The sequence below is a fragment of the Brachyistius frenatus genome, unplaced genomic scaffold (genome assembly GCF_029030835.1).
Source record: "Brachyistius frenatus isolate BFR_SWC_R1_liver_20210118 unplaced genomic scaffold, ASM2903083v1 Contig_67, whole genome shotgun sequence".
Classification (NCBI taxonomy): domain Eukaryota; kingdom Metazoa; phylum Chordata; class Actinopteri; family Embiotocidae; genus Brachyistius; species Brachyistius frenatus.
This window is the reverse complement of record NW_027210666.1, coordinates 616,631-644,432: the sequence shown is the minus strand read 5'-3', so window position 1 is coordinate 644,432 and position 27,802 is coordinate 616,631. Positions and strand designations below refer to the sequence as shown.

Below are 27,802 nucleotides of genomic sequence, written 5' to 3'. Positions count from 1 at the left end.
CATTTTGGACAACATTAAAGAAATATGATATACGTGCTATTTCTGACGACATGCTATAAGTATGACTTTCGTTAAAGTTATGTTAGCCGGCAGAGTGGCGCACCTGTCAGCGTTGTTGTCTCGCAGTCAGAAGGTCATTGGTTCAATTCCCGCCTCTGACAGTCTATGTTGAGTTTGCATCCTTCTGCAAAACTAACAACTTAAAAGTCCAGTTTATCGTCCATAACATGGATGACTAACTTATGCCTGTAGTCCATAATGTAAAGCATTTCATTCAACAACAATCCTCTACACACAAAGTTCCAGGCCCCCTGTCAGCGCTGGCTTGGAACTGCACCATTTTGCTGCCTTTATTGCATGCTTGCCTGACTTATATGACTTTTAAACATTTTAGGGAAGAGCGATCAACAGTGCAGTGGTTGGCATGGTTGACTCCCAGTCAGAAGGTTCCAGGTTCGAGACTCGCTCGGGAGATGATGACAATAACATGCAAGATGGAAAGTCACGTCAAGGGCAAGAATCGAACCTGGAACCTTCTGACTGGAAGGGGGCAACACTAACCACTCCACCACAGTACCTTCTGCCATAAAATGTTTAAAAGTCATATAAGTTATGTAAGTCAGACAAACATGCAATAAAGGCCACACAACTCCGCAGTCGCTAGTGTCGTCGTCTCACTATCAGGAAGTACTCGCTTCGATCAGGGGCTTGGAACTCTGTCTGTGGTGGATTGCATGTTCTCGCTTGAAGTGTGACTTTGTCACATTTACGACTATATGCATGATGTTTGATTTACATCATGGACTACATGCATGATAACATGCATAAGTTAGTCGTCCATGTTATGGATGACATATTTTAATTTACTTATTACTATGCAGGAACATGCAAATTCCACATAGAAAGTCCCAGGCCGGGATCGAACCGGGGACCTCGAGATTGTGAGACGACGACACTGACGACTGCACCATTGTGCTGCATGACATAACTTCAACGGAAGTCATACTTGTAGCATGTCGTCCAAAATATGACCAAAAAGTCAGAAATATGAAATGAGTTTGAAATGTGTTCTCAAAAAGGATATCAAAGCTTTTAAATTGTCCCAAGTGGCTCCGGTAGCATTTTAATTGAATTGAATCACTAACTTAAAATACTTCGAGTGTATCGGATGTTGAGCCACATTGCACTGAAATGCCTCATGTCAGTAGGGCTTTGTTTGTACTTGCCTGGTTTGCACAAAGTTCCCTTGTTTGTTTTTTATTTCGTTTTTTTTTATTATTATTGTAGGATATGTTGCATCCTTTGTACTCAAAGAATAAACACATACCAGAAGTTTTGTTCTCTTAAACTTTATTCATTTGCATGTTGCTGATCAACAAATACAATCAATCTTTAAAAATAAAAGATTTTTTTTGACTGAAACAAGGGCACAGTACTGAAGAGTAACCTGCAGACCTCGTGTTTGAAATATAGATTTAGCTGGCAGTCTCACTGAACTGGATTAAACTGCAGTTCTGTGCTGATAAAACACTGTACACACTTCTGTATTCATCCGTCTCTCATTTCTTCTTGGCAGCCAGCAGGTTGGGAGCAGACACTTTAACTTTTCCTGGCATGTTTCTGGACAGGTCTGAATCCTGCAACACAGAAAGATGAAAGAGGGTTTCAATTTAATGATTATTAATTAGATTATTCTCTGTCATTTTAATAGTCAATACTTTCATCAAAAAACGTGTTAAAGAGGAGATGACTACTATAAAAAGTACTTTTGTTCAATTTCCAAACACCAAAGATTCAATAAAACACAGACAAGTAGAAAAACCTTAAATTCAACCCCATGCTATACTATGACATTTTGGATATATTTAAAAAAAAATATTTTGGACAACATACTCTAGTATGTGATTTTTCATTTTGGAAAAATATCATACTATATTATGTTGCCCAAAATGTCATACTATAATATTTGTTCTTAAGCGTCATAAAAATGTCAGTATTTACTGAAGGGTTATAACTTCTCTGTGCTCTGTTAAAGTCGCAGTGCTGTGCACTGTTTGTGCTCAACAGGACTAGTTGCAGAACTTTCTGATCCACCCTCATACATCACGTAAATAAACTCTTGAACGCGTAAAGAAAGAGAAGGAATCGAACCGACAGCCACACCCGAGCCTCATTTTAAAATGAGCCGTCTATTGGAAATGTAATAAGTATTTCACATTTGTAAATTTCTTAACCCAGTTCAAAAGAGGTTGTAATTCATAATCAAATAGCCAGCCTTGACCCAATAACATCGTTTCAGCTCAGATTTGACAGTTGTTTTTTTTTCCAGCGGAAAGGGTCGGGTTCTGCACTGCGGCGGATAAATGCACTGGCCACTCGTGACCACCAAATAGAGGACCACGAGTGATCGGATCCTCCGGGATGCATGTTAATGGCCGCTAACGGCAAGGCAGTTAAAACTTGCTTACCTTGACACTGCGGAACAGATCTTTTTCTCTGGTTGAGGCCTCTTTGGCTTTCATGAAGCTGAGCACTGCAGTGCGTGCGGCTGGTAGAAACGAAAAATAACATTACCGTCGATTCTAAAAACAGAAAACATCAAACGAAGACTATGAATTCTAGTTATAGAAGGTTTCGATACTCTTACCTTTTCCTTTCTTCTGAGCACCTGGTGTCAGTTTCACTTTGTGCCTGTGGAAAATCAAAATGCTTCATTAGCCCGTGGACTTCTCACTTCGTCTTTCACAAAAAAAAGCTTTACGGCACGTACTTGTAGTTGGAGAGGGCGGTGTACGGAGCACAGACGGGCACGGCGAACAGCAGCACGTCCTCGGGGTGAGGCTGGCCTGTCAGCGAGGTGAGCAGATTCTCCGCTTCCTGGAGCATCAAACAAACAAACAAACCAATCCAAATGAAGCTTCTTTTCTTTCTTTTTTTTTTTTTAGGGAAAGCAGATTTTCTTTCTAGTCACTCTTTTAATCCACATTGAAATGTTTGGAGTAGAAACCCACCTCTGCTCCGGGGTTGTCCGGGTCCACTTCATCTTCCTGAAAGAAAAGCAGACATGGATGACACTCTGTAGCTGCGAGTCATTCAAGGCTACACAAGTAGATGCTGGCGGTGTACACATTTAAATCATAGTGTTGCTCAGGTTTTGAATTTAACTGGCACTTAGCCCTCGTGTTGTCTTTGGGTCAAAATGACCCGCAGCTGTGTTCAACCAAGTTCTATTTTATTTTCATATTTTTTGGGATCATTGGTGACAAGGAGACTGTGAGGGTTTCTTTAAAGAATGATGACCAATGATCCCCCCCAAAAAATAAAAAAAATATAGAAATAAAATAGAACTTGGTTGAACACAGCTGCGGGTCACCCGAGGACAACACGAGGGTTAAAAGGCACTGAGTTCACCATGGAGTGTTGTCATCTACCTTGTCCTCCTGCTCCGGAGCACCTCCCTCCTCTCCCGGCTGCCTCTCTTCCTCCACCCCGCCTCCTCCTGCCTGCTCCGGTTTCCTCACTGCTGTCTCGGCATTACGAGGTGTCTGCTGTTGTTTCTGAGGGGCCGGTTTCCTGGCGGGTTCCTCTTTCCACTTTCCCTTCTTTCCTTTCTTCCCCTTCTCCTTCTCCTCCTTTGTGGAACCAGCTGACTGAGGGAGGAAAAAAAAACAACACAAATGTTATTTATTTTGACAATATTAGGGACGGTGTAGCTGTGGCAACACGAGTGCAGAAGTACCGGCTGGACTGTGCAGTCATTTCTTATTCATCCTCACCCCGAGCAGCTGCATCATCAGCTCTCTGTCCTCTTCATCCTGGTCTTTGTACTTCTCTTTGATCTTCTTCAGCTTATTCTGCCGTGACAACAGTAGAAAACACGAGCAGCACAGATGGAAGAATAAGTGAAGGTTCAAGAAAAAAAACAAGTGAAACTCTTGACCTCATCCCGAATACTCTTATTTTAAAATCCAGATTTTATTACAGCATGTCATACACATTGATTTTGCGATTAACAACAACTGAATGGAAAAATTGATGATGGTATTGATGCTTTAAAAAAAAAAAAGTAAAACGTTTTTGTGGCCTTTACTTTGGGTTTATTTGTGGGTGTAATGGTGTGTTCATGAGCAACTGGGAAGTGGGCTATTTTGAATTCCCAGCTGCCTGAACTCAGGATTATTTATCTTTCCTGCATGATTTACGCTTGAAATTTATTCTTTTTTTCATCTAAAAAAAACCAGCAAGATTGCAGCACTTCTTACCTTTTGACCTCTCTTCAGTGGTTGCTGGGAGGGTCCTCCTCCGCTTTTGGACCCCTGATCTACGGACGGTCCGCCGGATGAAATCTCAGTCTTGTCCTCAGTGTCACAGCCTTCCTGCTTTTGCTTCTTCTTCTTGTCTTCTCTGAGGGCGAAGACGAAAACACCAGAAGATTAAATCAGCAACTGGACACGCTTATTTTGCTCTTGGTCCAATTACTACTCTGATGCTAAAGCTGAACCTAAAAACTGGCTCGCGTACATGCATCCATTTCTTTGCATGTACTTTCTGTTCTCATCACTCACCTCCTCTGTTTGGCAGTCATGTGTTTTTTCCCTTGTGAATCTACTTCAGCCTGAAGAGAAATAAATTCAATAACATTAGTGAAAGAAGTGTAAAAAAAAAAAAAAAAAAACGTTTTTATTTGACTTTGATAGAATGACTGAAATGTCCACAGATGGTAATAATTACCTGAGTGGTTGTCTCTTTTTTGAAGGCAGGGTTCTGAGCGCTCCTAGAAATAAGGATGGAGAATTTAACCACTTATTGTCATGTGCAGTTATACACCTGTAGAAGCAGGAAAAGCTTTTCTATTGCTTGGTAGGAGGTCATTTTACCTGCTGGGTTGTAAATGAGAGAGGGAGATGGTTGTATCTGGAAAGCTGAATTCTTCACTTTCTTCATTCTCCGTTTCCTCAACATCATCCTCCTCTTCGTGCTCCTCTCCCTCCACATTTGCGTTGCTCTGCTCTGACAGCATCCCTCCCGCGTCTGCAGCATCATCCCCTTCGACCTCGTTTTCCTTTTTCATTTTATTCTCCACTTCCTTGGTCTCTCGCTCTTCTGCTTCACCTTGATCTTCGTTACTGCTGTCATCACCTGCAAAGACGACACAAACAGTTGCGACACCTGAATATGGTCTTTACGAACGTGTAACTGAAGTCAGCATGTTTGTCCTCCTTACCCATCAGCTCCTCTCCCTCCTCTAACAGCTCAGCAGTTCTGGATGTGGCCTCGTCCATGTCTTCCTCGAGCGTTTTCACCTTCCGTTCGCCTCGGTGCCGAAACACACTCTGCTCATCAACCTGCAAGACGAAGAGGAAGAAGTGAAACTTAAATGCTTGCGGACGATAAAGAGTTCAAATGGACTCACGGCTCAGGATGATATTCACCTTAAAGAGGAATCCAAAGCCCATAATCAAGTACGAAGGTGGCAGAAAATTTTTCTTTCCTGTGGAGGAAAACATCACAGTTTTGTTAACAGCTGAACTTAATTCTTTGATGGCGGTCATGTGTGCGAAAGCTGGTGTTTCATACCTCTGATCATGAAACTTCCAGTGGTCAGATACTCTCCAGTGGGAGCTGTCTTAGACACCTGCAGATATAACACCACAAATTAATAATAAACAATACAAACCTTTTTACTTAAACTTTGTCATATTTTTTTGCTTCTCGTGATAAATTATTTATTTTCCTGTCTTATAATGCACCCTCTGACTGCAAATTAAAGTTACGAAGGAATGGTTTTTTTTGAATGGGTAGCCGTTTTGTTTGTATGAAACAAATAATAGCAATTTAAACCGCAAGTAGTGATATGCAGCCCTCGCATGCTGCACGTTTGGCATACTAAAATTTTTTTTTGAAAAAAGTCATACTGTAGCATGTCGTCCAAAGTATGACAAAAATGTCATCCAAAAAGTGATAGATAGATAGATAGTTACTTTATTAATCCCACAAGGGGAAATTATTTCGCTACAGCAGCATTAAAGGTACAGGAAAGCAATAAAACAACAGTAAAATATTAAATATAAAATGCACAGCATATACAATAAAATAGAATAATTAAATTAAATTAAAACTAACTAAACAATAGTGCAAAGATTTAAACGAACAAGAAAACAGACAACCAACGGTGTTATTGTTGTGTGATGGATTTTGCCAGTCATAAAAAAAGTCATACTATAACATGTCGTCCAAAATATGACACAAAAAAACAATCATACTATAGCATGTCGTCTGAAATATGTTAAAAAAAAAAAAAGTCATACTATAGCGTGTCCAAAATTTGGACGAGAGGAACCAGTTGCGATGTTTTATCCAAAGCGACTTCCAATAAGTGCATTTCAACCATGAGGCATGTTCCTTACTCACCTGATGATGATGAACCCACCAAGCACTGGTGATGATCTTGGCATCCCAAGCAGCACTGTAGCACACAGACATGGTACCAGCTTCTGTCAGGGTACGAGGAGGGATGGGATCTCCTGGAGCGACGTGGTGGAGAGGTGGAGAAGGACAGACGAGACATATCGGTTTAAAAAAAAAAAAAAAAAAGTAACATCAAGTATCACAGTGACGGCACGTGCGCACGTTTACCTGAGGGGTTCTTAATGACACAACTAGTTGCTCCGTGGAGGTCGGCGTGAACATAGAGGTCACCTGAGAACGCGAAGATACAGGTACATGATGTGAGAACCAGCTTCTGAAGGAATGTATCTTTCAAAGGGACGAGCGTGTACAAGTTTCACTACCGGTCCGGAGGTAGCGTTTAACAATCATCTCGTTCTGCTGCTGGTCCCTTCCCGCGATGACCAGGTAGTTCTCAGAGCTGATGAACCACAAGAACTTTTCAAACCTGCCAGAAGGGTAGAGATGTTTGAGAGAAGAACAGAATCCACCTGCTCAGAAAGTAAATGATAAACTGATATACAAGTACTCAATATAAGTACAGGCAGTATTTGCAGTCGAATGGTTTTTACCAGTAGACCTTCCTGGCCTTCTGAATGGTTGTCACTGTCTGGACTTCTTTGAGTGTTTGATGGGTTTTCTTCTCTGCAGATTTCATGGCCTTCAATTAAAGTGAAATCAAAGTACGAAATTGTCATAACTTGTCGACTGCTGCTGATCATACAACAACTGCAATAATTCCTGTTTTTTTTTATCTTTGGACGAAAGACAAATCCGAGTTCTCACCTTGCCTGCTGCTTCAATGGTTTTCTGCTCTTTCTTTTCAGCGGTGCGTTTGAAGTCATAGTACCTTGAAAAAGCATGAACGACAAGGTCAGTCATCACGATCGTCTCATGCACAAGTCTGTGTTTCCAACACCTTCCGACACGTAGGCTTACTTTTTGGCATTGGCGTAAGCCGACAGGCCGAGATCCACATCCACCAACATGGGCTTGTTCCTCTGCGGCTTCTTGTTCTGCCCTTTGTCTTTGTTTTTGTTTTTCTTCCCTTTCCCCTCCTCCACATCAGCTTTCTCCTCCTCCTCCTGGTCCTCCTCAGAAATGTATGGATTCCTGGTGGGAAAAAGTCACACGAGACTGTGTTGAGTTTGGATTCACACGATGCAAAAACCAGCGGAGAGCCCCCGTGCCGATGTTCATTTTCTGCGGTGATGATCTCACTTTAGAAGCATGGTGATGTGGTTGGTTTTCAGCTTCAGCTCCTTGATGGCGCACGCCACGGGGTCTCCAGCGGCTTGCGCTTCTTTGACGATGATGCCAATCTCAGTCCAGTCCACCTGGTTGGCCAGCGCGCTGCGCACCACCTGCAGCGCCCTCTCGACCACCGGCAGGTTCATCTCCACCAGTTCACCTTTGACTCTGTCCACCTCCTGCAACACGCAAGACAACATTTGTTGCGCACGGATTTCAGCGAGATAAATAAGCTGACCGGTGCATATTTTAATTCATACTTCGGAAGACCAACATTAATATTTTACAAACGCATACATGAGGGAGCAGGAGCCTTTATGTTACGCATTCATGTGTGCGCCAATATGCTGCCGACGTTGCTGACCTGTACTTGGTGCAGGGCCTCCAGCCTCTGCTCGTGGTCCTTCTTGACGTTTTCCAACTTTTTCATAGCCTGCTTCTCCTGCTGCAAGGCCTTCATGTCAATCTTCTGACTCTCCATCTTTGAAAAGAACTCATCCACTGCCTGCGTGAGAGGATCACGTCGGATGAGGAAGACGATCTTGCGAGAAAAAAGGATTTCATTCAATATTTTAAAGAAAATAAGCGTGCGAATACTCACCTTGTCAAACGTTTCAAACTCCAGATAGGAGCTCTTCGCATGCTGGGCGAAGAGGAATGGATGGAATTCGTCATATCTGAAAGACGTCATTGACATACACTAAATAATCATAACATTAACAACCACAGTACTCTAATATGTAACAGATTGTGCGTTAGACACACGTGAGCAGTTCTTCAGCGGGTTTTCCAGGAGTTAAACTTGGTTTCTTCTCACTCTTTTGAATGATGAAGCCCTTCATTTAACAAAGCAAATTTTGTAAATGCAACAACAGAAATTACAAAGTACTTTCCCTGCTTATGAAAGATCTCCTCCTTTACCTTGCCACTGAAGCTCTCCGTTTTTTCCAGGTACGTTTCTGCAATCTGCAGGGCTTCCAGGATTTTAGGTGCAACTGAAAAAGCAGCCAGATCAGATTTATTTGCAGGTTTACAAAATCGATTTGCAGAAGGAATAACTGTTACGCCAACTGTCCTGCTTTACCTTGTGCAGCATCAACTTGACTGTCAACCTTGACAGAGCCTGGCAGTCCCGTTTCTATCAAACTGTGTTCTATCAGAGTGGCTCCGTAGGCTGAGAAAGTGTTTGGAAAGGACACGCAACATGGTTCGGTCGTGTTTCTTGCATGACAAGAGGGAGTTTAGAATAAAGAGAAACTCTGAGGTATCTGCTGCCTGGCAACTTACGAAGGTGAGGGTTCAGGACTCTTTTCACTTGCTCTCCATTTGGTGCTTTGCTGAGGATTTCAGTGAGTCTATATAAAAACAACAAAAGAGGAAGTTTTCACCAACACATTCATGATTTAACTCTGGCGGATGTCCAATCTATCCCCAAACTCAACAAGCATGATGTGAAGATGTGTTGCGTTACCGCTCCAAACTGATGAGCGGTTCAGGAGGTCTGGCGCTCTCCACGGGGTACCGCTCCCTCACCACGATCTTAACATCTTCTGCCTCTGCGTTACGAAACCTCAGCAGATTCAGGATTGTGTACTCGTGATCTGCAAGAATGATGTTACCCTAAAAAAAACAACAACAAAAAAAAACACACACACACGCATCCACAAACACGCAGGCATCAGCGTTAACGGTTTGGATGAGGGTCGATGTGCGTGTGAGACGTGGAAATAAAAACAGCATTGAGTGCAAAGTTCTGACCCTGTCATAAAGTTCAATGATCAAGTGGTAGGCAGCCTCATCCGAACCGAACTGGATGTCGACAATCCTGTCGATCCCGAGCTGCTTGACCTGGGTCAGCCTGCGTGACTTCAGATGTTTCCGACACTGTTGAGAAAAGCTTCCTTAATATTCAGCGTCATCACAACTTCCAATCCAACAAGTGGCAAGTTATGATCCGCTGCGGGAGTTGTGATTTTATAGAAGCAAACAAGTCTGATGTTGATGCATTCTGTATAAATGTTTCTGTCAAAACAAAAAGGTAAGTGAGGTATTAATAAAATCTCAGTGAAATCTGACTTCGTATTTGTTTAGTGAGAAAAATCAACAGCATCACATTACAAATCCATCAAAAGGAGACTAATAAAACAGTTTTCCAATGTGATATTTATTAATTAAATCATCAAGATGTTCTTACTTTCATTGCAAAGCCCGAAGGCATCATGTTCTTGGGCCATTCGAAGTCTGTCGAGTGGATACGAGTCCCAGACTCGATGAGGAGAACAGCTTTGCAGTCAGGCCTGAGACAACAATACAACACGGTTAGTTGCATCCATCACCTTCAGTCCGTGTGTATAACGGTGTTTACTCAAGTTTTGTGCTTGGGTGTACGTTGGAGGTGCTTTACCTCGGAGCATTTCAGCGTGGGCTTCGGTTTGTACCAAAAATATGTCGCTGTACGCCCGTCAATTTGTCAATGCCTGTTCCACTTTGAACTCTACTTCTGCCAGGTCGTTGCACACCTTGTTGTTGTGCATTGCGCTCTGATGTGTAGTTTGACCGCGTTGTTGCGTTGACACACATTTTGTCACGCGTGCAGTTAACGTGTCCACATGTCAACATATTTTTTTTTTTAGCACAAAAAGAACTCTATTTTTTTTTTTTGTGGGAAAATATCAGAAGGTTCCTTTTACTTCATTACATATAAAGTTAGAGTTACGAAACAGATTCCATTTTTTTTGCAAAACATATATGAATTATTGCAGACTTTAATGCCCAAATCTATAAATATTCATTAAAATGAGCAAACAGGCCGCATTTTTTAATTATTATTATTGTCCGGTATTATGATCATTATTATCACGGCCGCACTGCTGCATTAAACTTACATATTATATATAACGGTTTGTACTTCCTTACTATGAATTACAGTTTTCATTGCAGGACATTTCTCTGTAATGGAGAAGTTTTTGATTTGTGGTATTTCTTCCAGCCTCACTTGAGGAGATCCATGTCTCGGGACACATTGCAGGGAAACTTTCAGAGTCAAGTTTTCTCACTGTACTTACTTTTGCAGACGGATGAGGTACGTCTTGTTGTCGATGTCGTACACGTTGTTTACTCTCATGCCAATGTAGCTGCAAAAGAAAAGAGGTGAACATCAGCCAAGCAGCAAACGCGTCCACGTTAGCCGTTGCTGCAAACAGCCGTGTCACTTACTTTGCATTAATCTCGGCAATAACTGCCCTGATGTCCACCGTGGCGAATCTCGTTTTCATAGTGACGTTTCTCCTGCTTGCAGTTTAAAAAAAAAAAAAAGAAAAGAAAAACATTCACATTTCTAGAGCAACATCAGCCAGGAAGACGTGCGAGGAATTGCTGAACATGCGCACACGGGACATTCTGTACGGAAGCCGAGGTGGGACGAAAATGCGCAGGTCCACGCCTTTTACACAGTGAACAGTGAATATGACATGTATTCGTGCCTGGCAACGTTATGTTGTTTTTTCAATGCCGTAACTAGCTGCTTTACTCTCGCAGGACTTTTCTTTCTTTTTTTTTTCTCTCTCTCTCTCCCTGTACATTAGTAAGCTCATGGTGAGGTTTTTATTTTTCCCCCCACTCCGCGTGCATCAATGATGCACTACTCAAATTGGCTTATTGACGTGAAAAACAGGGCAACCCTTCGAAATGCACACAGGACACCAGCAACCACCGACTGGAACAACAGGGGAAATGTCGCGGACCTGCAGAACAACAACGAGAAGAAGCCGTGCGAGCCGCCGGTCACCACCCACCTCTGGAAAAAAGGTAAAGGAGAGGGGATCGTATTAAAAAAAAAAATTAAAAAAAAAAAATCACGTCAAAAAAATAATCAGGCCCTGCCGTTTGACGAGTATGTTTCATACACAAGCGGGGCATGTTATTTGTAAATATGTCCAGAGTAAAGCGGCCCCGGGGGGCTGCAGCGGACAACGTGCCGTTTTCCAGTTTCCTTCCTTCAGGTCAGACGGGAGGGCGAAGGCGTGCTCCGTTACCAAGGCGACGGTCAGCTAACAGGGCTCGCTGAGCGGGACTTTTTTTTGTTTCCCCCTCCCCTCCCCCGTTATTATCAGGCGACTCCGGCGTCCTTTTGATTTTGAACAAACCTCGATGCGTAAAATAAATCCGTACCCGACACTGAGATGTACCGTCCGGACGCACAGGTTACGGATAATCGACGTACGAGCGGCGGCTGAGACCGAAAGGAATGCATCGTAGGTACCGAGTTGAAAAGGTTTTGAGCCGAGCGATGACAGACAGGTCTGACGGGCGGTCGCACGTCGATGAGATTTCTCTTCCCCGTCTCGTGTTTTCTGTTTTAACCTTTTCTTTTTTTTTTTTTTTTTTTTAAGAGTAAATCATCGCGTCCCGCGAGCAAATAAGAACGCATACATTATTATTACGTTATTAAAGGTCTTTTAATTTAATTTTTTTTAAATTTTATTTATTTATTTATTTTTATTTTTACCGTAGTTTTAACTAGCGGGAAGAAAAAAAAAATGTGACATGTCATTAACCCTCACCAATGTGTGTGGAGTTGGTAAAAAAAAAAAAAAAAAAAAACCACCCAAAACAATACTTTTATTTTATTTTATTTTTTTTGCACAGCAAGTAAAACTCAGAAAACTGTCTAATGAAGCATACAAATGGTGTCACGTGCTGTGTATTTCGCTATTCTAACATCAAAACTGCAATAAGAAATCTGCAAGTAATTTAACTACCCAGGAGACATTACAAAAATTCACAGTCAAAAGTTCAGGACATTCCAGCAGCTCTCAAAATCTAATGATGTTCAATAGTAATATGATAGTACTGTGCTTCGGCATTGTTTTCCCTTTTCTCAGTCTTTTCATTTATTTATTTTATTTTTATATATATATATATATATATATTTTTTTTTATTCAATTGTTGCAGGCTACAAAATAATCAAGAAAATTGGCGAGGGCACATTTTCAGAGGTGGCGAAAACTCAGAGCCTGAAAGATGGGAAGTTCTACGCGTGTAAAACCATGAAGCAGACAATTAACAGGTAAGGTACTCGGCACATGTACCTGCTCATCCTGTACACGGGCTGTTGTGTGTGGACCCTTGAAACTCGAGTCTGCAGCTTGACACGTCCCCCCCCCCCCTCCTTTCCTTTAACTGTCCTATTAGATGTCAGCTGCCTTTGACCTTGTAGTGATTCGGTAACAATAGATGTCAGAACTTGAAATGCGAGTTGTCGGTGCGCTGGTTTCATCATGCGCCTTAAATCTGTTTCAACTATTTATCATGTGTCATTTTCAACAATGTTTTCACACACTGTCGGGACTTTGTGCCACATAAAGCCATGATATAGCACTGTGGATAAAAAAAAAAAAAAAAAAAAAAGTACACTGTATTTATACACCTGCCGTATTAATATTCTTCGTTAATAAGTCTGGAGCAGGCCAATAACCTGCGGGAAGTCCAGGCTATGAAGAGACTGAGCCCTCATGCGAACATCATCCAGCTACATGAGCTGATTTTGTGAGTATTGGAGCGCTGCCCGTCACAGTTGTCGTCGTATCTTAAGCTTGTGCGATGTGGCCTTTAATTATATCTTAATACACTGTTCCAGTGACAAAGAAACTGGAACCGTGTCTTTGATATGTGAGCTGATGGAGATGAATATCTACGAGTTCATACAAGGTAAGTCTGCCAGTATGACAGAATACAAGCAGAGTACATGACTACAACTGGAACTTTAGATGGAGTTGTCTTCTTCTGTTACGTTTTGTGCGTATTATGGACAATAACTGACCGTACACCTTGCAGGAAGACAATCGCCGCTGCCCGACCATACGGTGAAACACTACATGTACCAACTTTGCAAATCACTAGAACATATGCACAGGTAAGAAAAAGCAAATACATTCACATGAAATCATCAAATAAAATGATTCATTCATGTATGCTGATTATTATTATTTATTTTTTTTGACAGCTGTGGGATCTTTCACAGAGATGTGAAGCCAGAAAACATTCTCATAAAAGTGAGATGCGTCATTATCGTTATTTGTTTCACAAGACTTGGAGTCATTCCCATTTTTAATGCAAAATTTTGTACCACTCGCAGCAAAATGTGTTGAAGCTCGCAGACTTTGGCTCATGTCGGAGTGTGTACTCCAAGCCGCCGCACACGGAGTACATCTCCACGCGCTGGTACAGAGCCCCCGAGTGCCTGCTCACTGACGGATACTACAGCCTGAAGATGGACATCTGGAGCACCGGTTGTGTCTTCTTTGAAATCATGAGGTATCCCCCCTCCCCCCGCAGGGGACGGCCACAGCAATTCAAACCCCTAAAAACAAAAAAACTTCAGTTCAGATAGAAGGCAGCATATTTAAGTTAAATATGGTTACTCGGACAAGATGTTTCCCCCGTCTTTGTTTTTAGTTTTCTTGTGATTTCACTGGTCCTGTCCACCAGTCACAGGCATAAACAAATGTCAAACAAAGGTTATGTGCATAGCTTTGTTGTGGCTCACCTGTCATTGTACACCCGTGTGTTCCAGCTTGAATCCTCTCTTCCCTGGAAGCAATGAGCTGGACCAGGTCGCCAAGGTCCACGACGTGTTGGGGACACCGGACCAAGGTGTCCTCCGGAAGTTCAAGCAGTGGGTGTTGTTTGAAGAGTTGTTCTACCTGTTGCAGACGTGTGGCGCACATTAAGCAGTGAACACATCCGTTTCACATATTCAATGAAGACTTGTCTTGGTGTCTCAATGTCTGTCAGGTCCAGAGCGATACATTTCAACTTCCCTACAAAAAAAGGCACTGGCATCTCGCGGTTGATCCCCAAATGTCCTGCTCCAGCGCTGTCACTGCTCTATCAGATGCTCGCCTACGACCCCGATGAACGCATCTCCGCGGAAACAGCCCTGAGGCACACGTACTTCAGGGAAATCAGGTAAAGTTTTGCAGCCTGCAGCTTTTTAAAATCATATTTGGATGACCAAAAATGATCAAAGTTTACCTGCTCAAACTGTGAAAGAACTTCGATATTTCAAACGTCGTGGCAGAAATATAGTTTCCTTTTCTCCCAGGATGGCAGAGAAGAAAGCGGAGACTCTTCACAGAGTTTCTGGTGCTACAGATCTTGCAGGGAGTGGTGGGATGCAAAACTCCTTGGAGCACATCTGGCGACCAACCCGACTGGGGAAACAGCTGAGAGGAAGACACACAAGACAAACGCCTTTAATGAGCGTAAGTCCGAACTCTGTTGGCCGACGTTAACTGAAGTCAAATGCCCAAAGCCCACCTGATATTTTCTCTCCGTTCAGCACAACCTGAAGCATGTAGCAGACCCGCTCATCAGGCGGAACATCCCTCATTACCCAGCAGAGCTGCCCAAGCTCAACCTGGTCGTCCCAGGACCGCAGGTCTCCTTCCCAGTCTCCACCATGCCTGCATTTACCATCACCCACCGGGGCACACTGCCAGCCATCACGTCCAAAAAGTGCCAGTCACAGTTGGCCAAGGTAAAACGCAGCAATCCAACACCAACATCCTTCTTCTGACATCCTCAAGTCATTTCAGTCTCCGGGGAGTCACTTTTTATCAAAGGCCCCGCAGCCATGTTCTGAAACACAGCCGACAGCTTTGTTTCATATATCGGATGGCGTTTTAAAAATGCTCTCTCTTGAGGGTTTAAGAGGAAGGAAAAAAAAAACAGAAGCGTCAAATTAACATACCCAAACAAGTGGCTTGCTCGTGCTTTGATTTGGCATTCAGGCTGCATTTCCTCTCTTCACAGCCCCGGGATGAGTCACACCGTGCTGCTTTCAAGACCTACTGTATGCCACCTCTGGATAGGAAGCGTGGAGGCTACTGAGAGCCAAAAACACTCAAGTATGAGATGAAAAAAAAACTTAAAACAGAAAAGACCTGAACTTACAAACAGATGTGTTGAGCGGGGAATGTTTGGACGGGCCTGATGTTGAAATCTGTAAAAAAAAAAAAATGCTGGAGAGAAACGTAAAGACGACCATCTTACAAACGCAGACTGCTAACCCAAACACTTACATTCCTTCGCATAATGTTGGATTAAGAGTGAGTACTTTTTAGATTTATCATGACCTATTCAGCTGTTGTTACATATTTACAACTCTTTAAATAAAAACTGACTTAAATCTGAGCCTGTTACAGTACACAAGATATTACTATTGGTGATCCACATTTTCAACTTTGTGTCGAGTAATACAGCGCTTTTAAAAAAAAAGCACTCGGACTGTATTGTTTTACAACTTTGAATCACAAAGGATAAAGCTTTTTGACACTATAAAAAAAAAAAAAAAAGAGGAAAAGACTTAAAACACAAATCTCATCAATTCGTCATCCAGCACTGACGACACACCTACCCTTAACACCAGTGATTTTTTTTTTTTTTTTTTTTAGAAGTTTAAATAAGGCGTTGAATGAGATTGCCTGTGAGTAATTACACTGCGACAAGTGACTTAAGGTTGAATACTCTGGGGATCTGGAAGGTCCAACGGCTGGTAATTAATTTCCTGATAAAAATGACATCACGAGGACGGACAGAGGTACATTTAAACTGAATGTCTAATAAGGTTTTTGAATAGTACCAACGAGGGAAAGGTTACAGCAACATTTCCCAGAGTGCCTTTGCGTCCCGGAGGGGTCACGTCAAAGTCGAGAGCTGCGACGAGTCCACCGAGATTCAAGCCGTAACGTAATAAACATGGAAAACTCCCAAGGTCAGGGTTGTTCTTAGGAAACTGTACACGCGTGATAGACTCTCTTAACGAGTAAGAGTGAAGTCTTTGGGACAGATCGCTTTCAAGGGCAGTAGTCTTCCTGTGCAAAGGTCAAAAACCGTCACATGATATGATCCTCAGCCACAACATTGCGTTGGGAGACGTGATTTAAAGGCACATTTCGTGATCCTGCTTGAAGACTGAACGGCTTTAAGCGAGCTACGAAAAACAGACGCGGATCAGTTCATGATATAAGCGTTCCTTTTACATCATCTATGTATGTGAAAACATGTGCTCTGCGACAGATTACAGAGTGGGTCAGGTATTTGAATGTTATGTTTAGAATGTAGTTTGGCCTTCATACCTGCTCACTTAAAAAAAAAAAAAAAGGACCATTTCATTCAGAGCTGTGAACTCATTAAAACAGACTGAACTCGGTCTCCATTGTCTTGTTGCGACACATTATCAGAGTAAAAAAACAACAACTTACCATGTATCAGTTGTATGATGTTGTCATTAACCTGCAATACAAATTTAACATAACATGTACATAAACCCCTGACATGACGTATTTAACTGATGAGAATCATGTTTTTTTTTTTTTTTTAATGAATAATAAAGTGGGATTTGAAAAATTCAATAATAGATTTGCTTCGCCAGCTTTCTGTCTAGAGTTTTGATCACTGAACTCCTCGGTCAGCAACAATCATCAGCCGTCACACTAAAATAAAAACATTAAAACTACATTCATGTCGAATAGGAAAAGACTCCTTAGTTAATTTGTTTTTTTTTCTTTTTCGCTAAAATTCTTTTTTAAGCAGATATAAAACCTGCATGTTTTCTTCTTAAAATATCTTTGCGACTGAGACATAAACAAACTTGGCATCAAGTCGAAAATCTTGTGAGATTCAATTGTCGTTCGCAATGCTTCCTGAACTTCACAGATTTCCAAACACGAGACCCCCCCCCCCTGTGTAGTGACAGAGGCATTACAGCTTTGTTAGTCAAATACATTACATGAGTGCACAAAAAAAGAACAGAAAACCATGTATTCAAGATTATTTTAATATTATTAATATGTATACTTTAGGCTTTAGAAATATAACTATCAATGACAAAACTTCCACTGGAGTAATGGTAGTTTGCTTAGGCCCCCATCAAATCAATTAATTACAATATACACATTATGATACAGAGCAGATTTGAATCTGAAATAATATTAAAATAAATGCTCAATAGATAAAGGTTTTAATAGTTTTTTTTGTTGGTTTTTTTTGATCATTTTCTTCACCTACTGTATTAGCCATCTGAGAGTTCTGAGCACACCCAAAAATGTAAAGCCATTTTCTTCTAATAAACTAATTTAAGTGCAAACCATTTTTTTTTTCTTTAAAAAGACTATGATTGCAGCATCCAGCTTTATAGATTCAGATTTCAAGACTGAGGATGTTAAAGCCGAGTGCAACAAGGCAGTCCTCAACCCTCTTCTTTTTTTTTTTCCACTAGAGTAGTTATAAAAACAAACAACAAAATAGCTAACAAAATCAGTGCAAAGTCGTCAATTGGGAGTTTCTACTCAAGAAAAGACAGAAGTGGTGGGTGAATGTGGATGGATGCGAAATTTTCAGATGCTCACGCACTTGGTCATAAAGGGATAGTTCATCCAAAAATCCAGATTTTAGTCAGTAACCCTGAGCCCCTACTGGGTTACAAGACGAGGTTTAAAAAAAGAAAAAAAAAAGAAAAGAAAAGGGGAGCAGAGGTGATAAAAATTAAATGAACTACCCCTTTAAACTCAAGCCACAATTGTCTGGTTTGCATCTAACAAAGCCAAGCCGAAATTCCAGAGAGGACAACAGTTGGATGAGATCTGACATGAAAAAAAGAAAAAGATTTAAAAAAAAAAAAAAATTAAAAAAAAAAATCTAAAATGTGTTAAAACTCCAGAGAACAATAGTACATTAGCGTAATAGTCCACAATTGCACCGCAGCGTTTCCTGTTTCAATCCTCCTCTAGGTCAAGTGAGTGATAAACAAAAACAACGGAAAAGCCATTAACAAAACTGGGAGAGGTAGGGGTAGAAAAGAAAAGGAAAAAAAACACAAAAAAAAAAAACTTGCAATGCTTGCAGGGTGAAGAGCAGCATCAGACTCTGGGTTGCAGGGTTCTTTAGCAGCAGAAATATTGTGGCTATACTACTGTTCCACTGGGAGAGCTGGCTTGGTTTTGGGATGACAATAAACCCTGGAAAAAGGAAAACAAGGAGATTTGCATTGGGAAAGTCCACATACTGTAAGCAAAAAAAATCAAGCAACAAATAGCTCATTAAATATTAGCCTCATCCTTCCATATCCCGGTCCCCTGCATTCAAATTCCTAGCTTGTGCATGGCAGTCAAAGCAGATGCTTCCTGTACAGTGAGACTTAACGCCGTCTTTGAGAGGTTTTTCTTCATCAAGGCACTTCTTGTATACATGACCGGCCCCGTCGACTTGTTTTACGAGAAGGCTTTTTAACCTCTTGATCCGACCTTCAAGGGAATTTGAGGTTCGAACTACTTTAACCGTCAATTATTACGTTTGTATTTTAATGCACTTTATTCTTTTTTTTTCCTACAGCTTCAAGTGAAGTACTGACTTATCGTGAAATTTCAAAGTTTTTTTTTTTTTTTTTCATCCTGTGAATGTCTGACCGGTTAAAAACAACAGTCTCATTGCGCCAGCTAACCTCGAGTCATGTGCCAGATCCTCATCGTCACGTGCCTCAATCCGGCAAAATCTCTCAAACCACAGACAAAAGGGAAGTATACAAGAGTGTATACAGACATTAAGCTGCAAGCATGTGAGGAACTGCAGAGATTGTTTGAAGCAAATATAGAGCCATTTGCATAGAAGCTGAAATGCGAGTAGGGTTGGGGACCAATAGCGTTTGATCAAATCCAAATCCAGTATCAAACCCGCTTGTCAAATCCAAATCCTTCTGAGTCCTTTATTAAAGCTAATTCAGTTTATCTTTGATCATGTGCAAGTAACTAAAGTTACATTAAAATGAATGACAGACCGGTTCCTCAAAAACAAAATAAAAGAAGACCTGAAATGTTCTGATTGTTCTGACGCGCTGCAAAACACCGACTGACTGTTACACCTGATTTCACACAGAATGAGATCTGAATGGAGATTTGTTGGAGAAGCGTCTCCGCTTCGTTAAACAGCAGAAATAACAGATCGCTGGTGGTTCGCAGAGTGACGCGAATGTCGTCGTTTTGCTCACAAATGGTCTTTGGAGTAGAGAGAGAGCAGAGTAACCAATAGACAAAGCTTCAACGGCGCTCTCACAGAGTTAATGTGGATTTGATTTAATCGACCATCTGTGACACTCGTCCTTTTCGCCAGGAAAAACTGAGAAATGAGAAGCTGCGACGTCGACCTGCACGTTCGCGTCTTTGCCGATTAAAAAATAAATAAAACAAATATGAGAGATAAATAGAAGATTTGTTGGCGTCCGAGCTTACTCAACATACGAGCATTTTTCCGAGCATGAACTGGATCCAAAATGAAACTTGACTACCAGAACCCAACCCTAAATGTGAGTGTATGCAGATGACTTGTTGGCTATGCTGCTAGGCATTGTGGGATGATTATGGTGAACCAATGAACACACTTCATACGGATTAGTTTTCCTTCGTCTCAAAGGCCGATACAGAATATTCTCCTGTCAGAATGGATTATATAACCAGCATTTCATAGCAGACGTTATATCTGAAACTTATGCAAAATAGGCTTTTCATTGGAAAGCAGGTGTACGTAAACAAAGTCTGATATTTTCCTAGCCTGCCTGCAGAGTGAAAAACGGATTATTAAAGCTAAAAATTCAATGACAAATGTCCAGTTTATTTTATGCCTTCGGAATACGTCTGGTTTCTTAACTGCAAAAGATTGACGGACATTATCGCTTCAAATTTCTCCACATTTCCTACATTAAAAAGAACTTACCACTTTGCCTGGCCTCGCCCATGTGCAAATAAATCCCTCCTGACAAGCAGTCACTAAACAGTCCTCTAAAAATATGAGTACAGTCAGTCTCTCGTGTGCTATTTTTTTACAGATGAGGGGCTCGAGGAGGGGCACGTCCTCCATGCGCGGGCACAGCAGGGTGCCCAGAGTCTTAGCGGGGTCCGTTTTGGTTTTTGTCAGCAGGTTGAGCTTGTCGCTGCTCTTGCTGCTGATGTGACCCATGCTGTGGTTGCGTTTGTGGTCCTTCTCGTGGTGGCGCTCCTTCCGGTCATGGAGTGACAGTGTGGCAAACTTACTCACGCCGGTGGCGATGGCGCTGTCCATGATACCGCTGCCGATTCCACCGCCGCTGCCGGCCTTGTTGGTATTGTTTGCCGTTGTTGTGGTGCCGGCCGAATGGGGTAGGCTGTTGGAGCGCGGTAATGTCGTGGCGACGGAGTTAACGCCAGGAGTATTGGCACCACTGTTGTTTCCATTAGTAGTGGTACTGGAGGTGTTGGTGATTATTGTAGCACCAGCGGGCGGGCTGGTAGCGTTCATCACGTTAGTATGCGTCCGTGTCCGTGAGAGCGGAAGGTGGGGGAAAAGGATGTCCTCGGTGAGGTCCCATAGGCACAGCTGAGTATCCTGGCCCACTGAGCCGAACCGGTACGTGACGCTAACGGGCCGGCTGTCCGTGGAGTTGCGCTTGGAAAGTCGAGACTGCGTGCTGTTGGCCCGGTCTCGACCGAAGTGGATCATCTGATCCTGGAAGTCCTCGTCGCTGCCACTGAACTCCATCGGGTCGCTCTCCTCCACGCTGGTGGTGTAGTGGTCGAACGCCACCACACTCACCCACGACTTGTGGCCGTGGCCTCGGGCGATGACTCTGCAGTCCAAGAACGACCACACAGTCACTAAATCGTCCTCTCCACCTGCAACTATGTACTTCCCATCGGGGCTCCAGCACACACACAGCAAGCCACCAAAATAGCTCTTCATGGTGCCGTGAAGCTCGACCGCATCGAAGTTGAACACCCGTAGGAAGCCGTCTTGGCTGACACAGGCGAGGAACTTCCCGTCTGGAGAAAAGGCGAACTCATGGAGAGCCCCCTCCCCCACTGTCCATTTCAGGAGAGGGTTTCGCGTGGATTTACTCTTGCAAGTGTGTACCGAGTAGTTCTCCCCCTGTTTGAGCAGCTGGTAGTGCGGGGCCGTGGTGCCGCATGTATGCTCCACGTTGTACAGGTACATGTTCCCACTGGCATGGGAGACCAGAAACAGGCTCTCAGAGCCCGGGACCCATTTCACGCACGTTACTCTGGACTTGTCTATTAATCTCTGCCAGGAGAGAAGGGAGGTTAAGGTTTGAGAGGGCAGACGGGGAGGGAGAGAGAGCAGAAGGGGAAAGGAAGGAGGAAAATAGTTTAGGTACAGTTTCATGTCGAAATCAATATTCTCAAAATCTTAAATTTCTCATACGTAAAGTCCGGATTGAGCTGTAGATGAAATAATGTTTCTCCCGTTTGCGTATAAACTGGTGAATTTCTGTGGGATTGGGTGAGATGCAACATAGTACCGCTTCCCCTGAGTCGCCTACAGCGAAATGCAGATTATGTCTGTCTGACAACAAGGTTTAACGTAAAGAACACCACAATCACAGATTTGGCGAGAAATTTAAAGTGGAAAATCTGCCAATAGAATTTCAACCCGCCCCGTGTCCTTTCGAAGCCTACCTCCTCGTTGAAGAGCTTGCTCGTCTCCTTCTTGATGGGGTCAATGAGCTGCACTTGTCCCGCCGAGAAACCCACCAGCAAGGACACGCTCTCCGCTGTGGCCGTAAGGTGGTTGAAGTCATGACACGTGGGCTGCGTTCCCTTGTAAATGCGCTTGTCTATGGGCTTGCTCAAGTCGGCCGCCTGGAGAGAGACAGAGAGAGGGAAAGCCCGAATGGACGTGAAGTGAGCGCAGTAACCTTTAAATCATTACGACGACTCCATGCACTCTGTTGCCAGACAAAGGCCACTGCTTGTCAACGTGTCAGTAATAAACCAGAAGAGCCGAGTGTGTAACCACACGCTGCGCTTCATAACAAACACACTGACACAGTTAAAAATGAGCCGAAGGGACAGCCTCTTAAAAAAAAAAAATCAAGCCTTTAAGCCGAAGCCTTTTGTTTTTGTTTTTTTGAATCAACCGTTTTGTAAATATAGTCTATAAGAAGTGACTGAATGCAAAAATAATACTGCGTGACATTCAGCGACACGGCAAATAGCTCAAATTCGCGAAGTACGAATGAGGAAGAACACGAGTACAGAGGTATCCCCCTTCTCTCTGAAGATGGACTGATGCCAGCCATTGTACTGTGGTAGTTTTAGGTGTCAAGAGAAAAAGCACTATACTGCTGACAAGCCACAGAGCATACACACAGCGGATAACCAGTATCACAACAGTTCCACATGTTAATGATTTATAGTTTACGCGACTGGTAGAATGGAAAATTCTTTTGAGCGCAAGAAGACGACCCTGCGGTTCTTCCCGTTACAGTCGGACGTGACATTAAGTCTTTCCGTCTCACCTCCGAGAGCCAACGTCTCTCGGAAGTAGTTTAAATGAACAGACTTACGGAAAGACGGTTGTTCTGGATTACAAAAGCGGGGACAACAACGGGAAAAAACAACAACGATTTGATCCTTTTTATGGCTGACAAAGACGAATATATTTCAGCATTTTGCAGATGAAGTGGAGTGTCCATAAAAACGACACCATAACAGCGTTTGTTTTGTTTTTGTTTGTGTGTACACATCTTTGTCAACAGTGATGTTTTGTATACACAAGTAATTTCACACCAGAATAATGACACACACACACACACACATGTTTTTGTGCTGAATGTCATCAAGGCTGCGACAGATTTCTTCAAAAGTAAAAAAAAAACCAAAAACATTAATCACTGCTTTATGATTTATTTATTTAGGTGGAGAGTTGTTGTTGTTTTTTTGTCTCGTGAAACTAAACAACAAACAACAAAGGCATTTGTGTGATTTTTGTTTTCACCGTCAACAGAAGTCGTTTAGGAACTTAAAATGTGTTAAAAGAGCCTTTCAAAACATGCACGTTTTATTTTATTTTATTTTATTTTATCCCTTTCTTAAAATACAGAAGCAGCTCAAGTGGGAACCAGGACAGAGATCCTGCACGGACGTAACCCACATCCCTGGTGGTTTTGTCCACACACACACCTGTTAGTCCAAAAAAAAAAAAAAGAGGGGGGGGGGGGGACGTCGACAGGTGTTCCGGTCGGAAACATAAAGCTGTCAGCTGTCAAAGTTTCAACATCAAACTGCAATTATTAACCCGGCAACTTACGTCACAGCGAAACGTCCACTTTACCGTCGTTAATATACGTATCCTGCCATCAAGTTTAAAAAAATAAAATAAAATCTCAAACAAGAGTTTTGGTTTTTTTTAGCCCCCTTTGGCCTCGGAGGAGGAGGAAGGAGGAAGGAGGAGCAGCTGGTGGTGGTGCTGGTGGTGGTGGTGCTGGCTCGCTCATGTTAGCCAGTCGCGCTAACTAGCTCCGAGCTAACTAAGCTTCAGCTGCCAGGCTAATTTCAAAGTCAAGCACCTTGTCGAGAGAGTTGGTTGAATAACAAGCGAAAACAACAACAACAACAACAACAACAATAACCCTCAGCACCAGCTCGCGGGGGGAGGGGGGGGGAGAGAGAGGGAGTGAGGGTAGGGGGGGGGGGGTGTGGGGGAGCAGCGGGGCATCAAGCAGCGGTCGTATAAAAGGAGCTCACCTTTCTAACGCCTTTGTAGATGTAGAAGTAGAGCTCCCGGCCCACGTTGAAACAGATCCTGTCGCCGTTGCCCGACTGGTCGTTGACGTTGACGAAGGAGACCTTCACCGGGTTGGAGCCCTGCGAGTTGAAAGGCACCCTGTTGGGGCGGCTGTACTCGGAGTGAGTGAGGAGTTTGTAGACGCCTTCCCGAGTGGTGAACTGAGTTTTAATTTCGTTCATCTCCTTCCCTCCTCCCTCCGCCGCCATCTTTGAAATTAAACATTCATTCCCCCCCTCCCCTCCTCCTCCTCCTCCTCCCTCCCTCCCCTCCCAAACCGGATCTTACGCACGGATGTTCACTCCGACTTCTCCCGTTCCCCCCCCCCCCTCAATGGTTCACCGGGGGGGGGGGGGGAAACCGGCGGAGACGGGACGCGACCGGTGCTGTTTTTAAAAATAACAAAGTTGTGACCAGCAGTCTATATTAATCTCAAACCAAATGCAACAAATAGTATGTTTTGTTGGGATATATATATATATATTTATTTTTTATCCTGGTGTTTTAAAACTCTTAAAAACCATATTTCACAATATATATATATATATAAAACTAAAAACCAGGCTTACAAAGTGGACTGAATGAATGTGGAAAAACTGTATTTAAAGAATGCGCACATGTTCGGATAGTTTTATTTTGAAAATTCAGCAGCGTTTTGAACTCGTGTCAGGCTGCTTTGTGTTGTGCACCTGTGGCCATTTCAATGGCACCTGGTCGATTAACCCTGCCGGTTAATTAATCTATCCACAACTTGTCCTGCAACATTTATCACGAAATCTTTTTGGTATTTCGCTGACAAAAAGTTATCAAACGTCATGGCTTACAGGAGAAGACGACAACGCTCACTTTCAGGTGTGTATTAGTGTTTTCCATTTTTTTTTTTTAAATAGTTTGGAAACGTGTGTAAGATTAATGTATTTATTTATTTCCTTTGAAGTGGGATTTTGCTGATGCAAGACTATTTAATTTACACTTAATACATTTTGCATAATATTTACAAACAAATAAAACCACTCGGCTGTATTTGTTTTTCATGAATGTGTTTTTAAGGCACTATTTATTCTGCATTCAGACCGCAGTGATAGACAGGCACCCAACAGCATGGACCATCTTACTTTCAAGTACATGGTAAGAGTGGTTAGTCACAGCACATTTCACAGGCCTTTCTGTTTTTTTTTATCAGTTAATAAAAATTTTAAAAAAAAGAATCATAACTAAGTTTCATTTTAATATCTTACTCTGCTGCTGTGATTATATATTTAATGTGCATGTGGACTGGAGTGACCTCTGTTTCCTGTCAGGAGATGTGCAAAGTGGAGTCCAGCACAGATTCTGACTCGGAAATCAGTCCAAGATGGTCGGACACCAGCACCATGGTATTCTAATAATCCTTAATCCGAACATTAATCGTGATTGGAAGTGTGATGTCAGACCAGTCCTTTTACAAAAGATCATTTTTAGTGGATATTTCATCATACTTTTGTCGTGACCTACAATAAAATGTATTACCAAAGAACTGATCCTACGTGGATTACATTGGCTTCATTGAGCACATACACACCTTCATGCAGAGATGGTTTCAGTAAGATCATTTCATTAGGGTGGCCTGCACCGACCTGTTCTACTTTAAAAAAAAAAAAAAAAAACTTTGCTATGCTCTCCTGGTTGTTGTGAGTAGGGATGTGTGAGCAGTGCACCAGAGAGTGGGACCTCACGGCGGCCATTGTTGTTAACACACAAGCCTGCAGGAAGGCATTGCTGTTATTCTTTGGTAAGCATTCTCCTTTCTGCCGTTCATCAATTTCTGCTTCAATGTGCTCATGAATGTACGTGTGCTTTTTGATTTCAGTTTTTGGACCCGTACGATGGGAGCTCTGAGGATTCTGACGAGTCACACGTTGACGTCGGTGTCTCCGGCAGGCAAGCGAGGCCGCAGGGAAAATGCGGCGGAGGAGGATGTCGGCTCTCGGGCCGTAGCAGGCGACTTATCCTCCATCATCCTGCCTCTGTTGCTCTCAGAGAAGTGGTCAAAAATGGGAAGAGAGATTCTGTCATAAAGCAGCAACATCTTTTGGATGTCGAGATGAAATGCAGAAGTGGCTCTGATATTGACACTCTGTCCTCCCACAGTGACAGGGGCGGTTGTGTAAATCATGCAGAGCGAAGGGTAACTGATTTAACAGCACACACCCAGACCATGGATATGGAATTGCAGCTGGATGATTCACGCTTGGACGTGACGAGCTCCATCACGCCTCGCACACCTGGACCTCTAACCCCAGTGGAAGGGAGTTCATCTCGGATGCTGGATAGCTCCTCCGAGAGATCCCCCGGCTCCCGTAGCCTCAGGCCTTTTTACAAGAGAAAGCTGAGCCTCCCTGGACCAGAAGTAGTGGAGTTGCGGCAAAGAAAGAGGCAGTGTGTCGTCAACATGGAGGACGAGCAAGAGGAAAAGACTCCGAGCCACGTTAGAGCCATCTAACCACTGACTGACAGACTGGGGTCACGTTATAAGATTTAAGGTGGACTGAAATACTGTAAATAGTTATTTGGAAATGCACTTTGTTTACTCTTGTACTGATAAATTGGTGGGAACTAAAAGATGATTTCTGTTGTCGTTGTTGTTCAAGATAAGATAAATTAGTTTTTACTTCAGACTCGGTCAGTGCAACATGCTGTCATTATCATGTTACACGCTTCCGAATTTGAGCCACAGGTGCCTCATTAAAAATAAAGAGTTTGTTCAAACGATGAGCTTTTCAAATTTTGTTCAATAAACAATCCATATGAATATAACATCATAGAATCAGTGAGTGTAGAATAGAATATACAAGTCTCCACGCTTTGTTTTAAAGCCATTCCTGTGTAACTTTGGCTTTAGAAGTTACAGTCCAGCTGACTGTAGTTGGTTTACTAGTATTGTTGAATCAAATTAAAAGGCACAATTGAGTCAAGAGTGATGATGGAATCCATGTTTTTTCCATATTTACATTCAGTCTTTGCAATGGTTTCTGCAGACGAGAACGAAAAGCTAAAATTTTAGTTTCTTTCTTAGACATTTTGTTGCGCAAGTGTTAAAAAAAACTCAACAGCTTTTAGATTTTAGTATTATTTCTTTATAATATTGTTCCATTGCTTCAGCAAAATACAATTTTCCCTCCCACCAGGTGGCAGTAATACACAGAAGATGTGACATTTTGACATAAATTTGCCTTGCTGCCCAGTATCAAGGTTTGGATATTAAGCTGATAAAATGTATGACCATGAAGAGAACAGTGACAAAGAGCAGAGACAAGTCCACAAGCTGAATGTCTAATAGCGTGTTGACTCTGCCCTGCGATGCGCCGCCTTGTCCGGAGATCAGGAGATAATCAGAATGTAGGTTATTAAATGAACTCCAGTTTGTTGAATCTAAATGGAAATAGAAACACTAATAGAATTCAACAGTGGGACTCCACTTGACAAACTGTCTCATTTCAGTATTTTATT

At 42.5% G+C, this 27,802-nt stretch overlaps 4 protein-coding genes across 8 annotated transcripts; 2 read left to right on the top strand and 2 right to left on the bottom strand.

Annotated features, from left to right (window-relative positions):
- Window positions 1-1,333: 1,333 nt before the first annotated feature.
- LOC138625874 (ribosome quality control complex subunit NEMF) lies at window positions 1,334-11,953 on the bottom strand. Of its 3 annotated transcripts, none has more exons than XM_069707117.1 (33): window positions 11,869-11,953; window positions 10,915-10,989; window positions 10,764-10,832; window positions 9,893-9,995; window positions 9,457-9,582; window positions 9,170-9,318; window positions 8,986-9,053; window positions 8,783-8,872; window positions 8,620-8,693; window positions 8,464-8,534; window positions 8,300-8,375; window positions 8,063-8,203; window positions 7,669-7,877; window positions 7,387-7,560; window positions 7,234-7,297; window positions 7,020-7,108; window positions 6,792-6,895; window positions 6,637-6,699; window positions 6,412-6,524; window positions 5,578-5,635; window positions 5,433-5,491; window positions 5,225-5,345; window positions 4,878-5,139; window positions 4,732-4,774; window positions 4,566-4,615; window positions 4,263-4,404; window positions 3,777-3,854; window positions 3,432-3,650; window positions 3,012-3,047; window positions 2,771-2,877; window positions 2,648-2,691; window positions 2,469-2,548; window positions 1,334-1,637 (listed from the first exon to the last, which is right to left on the bottom strand). In XM_069707117.1, the coding sequence occupies exons 2-33, from the start codon at window positions 10,971-10,973 to the stop codon at window positions 1,560-1,562; spliced, it is 3,219 nt and encodes a 1,072-aa protein (XP_069563218.1). In that variant the 5' UTR covers window positions 10,974-10,989; window positions 11,869-11,953; the 3' UTR covers window positions 1,334-1,559. The 3 variants fall into 3 exon arrangements, with proteins under 3 accessions (XP_069563218.1, XP_069563219.1, XP_069563217.1); XM_069707118.1 differs by having other exon boundaries at window positions 10,915-10,986; window positions 11,869-11,937; XM_069707116.1 differs by lacking the exon at window positions 11,869-11,953 and adding an exon at window positions 11,442-11,457.
- LOC138625876 (MAPK/MAK/MRK overlapping kinase-like) lies at window positions 11,126-15,715 on the top strand. Of its 2 annotated transcripts, none has more exons than XM_069707123.1 (12): window positions 11,126-11,505; window positions 12,653-12,767; window positions 13,157-13,246; window positions 13,338-13,408; window positions 13,535-13,613; window positions 13,704-13,752; window positions 13,836-14,014; window positions 14,274-14,375; window positions 14,495-14,668; window positions 14,805-14,964; window positions 15,042-15,239; window positions 15,515-15,715. In XM_069707123.1, the coding sequence occupies exons 1-12, from the start codon at window positions 11,331-11,333 to the stop codon at window positions 15,590-15,592; spliced, it is 1,470 nt and encodes a 489-aa protein (XP_069563224.1). In that variant the 5' UTR covers window positions 11,126-11,330; the 3' UTR covers window positions 15,593-15,715. The 2 variants fall into 2 exon arrangements, with proteins under 2 accessions (XP_069563224.1, XP_069563225.1); XM_069707124.1 differs by lacking the exon at window positions 11,126-11,505 and adding an exon at window positions 11,868-11,951.
- Window positions 15,716-17,015: 1,300 nt separating this feature from the next.
- wdr20a (WD repeat domain 20a) lies at window positions 17,016-24,540 on the bottom strand. Of its 2 annotated transcripts, none has more exons than XM_069707122.1 (4): window positions 24,274-24,540; window positions 22,204-22,386; window positions 20,785-21,808; window positions 17,016-18,720 (listed from the first exon to the last, which is right to left on the bottom strand). In XM_069707122.1, exons 1-4 carry the CDS (start codon window positions 24,520-24,522, stop codon window positions 18,530-18,532), a joined length of 1,647 nt encoding a protein of 548 aa, XP_069563223.1. In that variant the 5' UTR covers window positions 24,523-24,540; the 3' UTR covers window positions 17,016-18,529. The 2 variants fall into 2 exon arrangements, with proteins under 2 accessions (XP_069563223.1, XP_069563222.1); XM_069707121.1 differs by having other exon boundaries at window positions 18,584-18,720; window positions 20,468-21,808.
- A 713-nt stretch (window positions 24,541-25,253) lies between these two features.
- On the top strand, window positions 25,254-27,030 carry LOC138625940 (uncharacterized). Its single transcript, XM_069707270.1, has 4 exons — window positions 25,254-25,441; window positions 25,615-25,689; window positions 25,992-26,084; window positions 26,163-27,030. The coding sequence occupies exons 1-4, from the start codon at window positions 25,415-25,417 to the stop codon at window positions 26,793-26,795; spliced, it is 828 nt and encodes a 275-aa protein (XP_069563371.1). The 5' UTR covers window positions 25,254-25,414; the 3' UTR covers window positions 26,796-27,030.
- The last annotated feature ends 772 nt before the right edge of the window (window positions 27,031-27,802 follow it).

Bases quoted from the DNA above. Each gene is read 5' to 3' on its own strand.
- LOC138625874 (XM_069707117.1), bottom strand. From the start codon at position 10,973: ATGAAAACGAGATTCGCCACGGTGGACATCAGGGCAGTTATTGCCGAG. The intron at 7,298-7,386 runs GTAAGCCTACGT...TGCTTTTTCAAG, and splicing joins GCTTACGCCAATGCCAAAAA to GTACTATGACTTCAAACGCA. The intron at 5,346-5,432 runs GTGAATATCATC...TTCGTCTTGCAG, and splicing joins GCTTTGGATTCCTCTTTAAG to GTTGATGAGCAGAGTGTGTT.
- LOC138625876 (XM_069707123.1), top strand. From the start codon at position 11,331: ATGATGCACTACTCAAATTGGCTTATTGACGTGAAAAACAGGGCAACC. The intron at 12,768-13,156 runs GTAAGGTACTCG...TTCGTTAATAAG, and splicing joins ATGAAGCAGACAATTAACAG to TCTGGAGCAGGCCAATAACC. The intron at 14,669-14,804 runs GTAAAGTTTTGC...CTTTTCTCCCAG, and splicing joins ACGTACTTCAGGGAAATCAG to GATGGCAGAGAAGAAAGCGG.
- wdr20a (XM_069707121.1), bottom strand. From the start codon at position 24,522: ATGGCGGCGGAGGGAGGAGGGAAGGAGATGAACGAAATTAAAACTCAG. The intron at 21,809-22,203 runs GTAGGCTTCGAA...CTCTCCTGGCAG, and splicing joins GCAAGCTCTTCAACGAGGAG to AGATTAATAGACAAGTCCAG. The intron at 18,721-20,467 runs GTAAGTTCTTTT...TCCTTTTTCCAG, and splicing joins GGGCGAGGCCAGGCAAAGTG to GGTTTATTGTCATCCCAAAA.
- LOC138625940 (XM_069707270.1), top strand. From the start codon at position 25,415: ATGGACCATCTTACTTTCAAGTACATG. The intron at 25,442-25,614 runs GTAAGAGTGGTT...GTTTCCTGTCAG, and splicing joins ATCTTACTTTCAAGTACATG to GAGATGTGCAAAGTGGAGTC. The intron at 26,085-26,162 runs GTAAGCATTCTC...TTTTGATTTCAG, and splicing joins GGCATTGCTGTTATTCTTTG to TTTTTGGACCCGTACGATGG.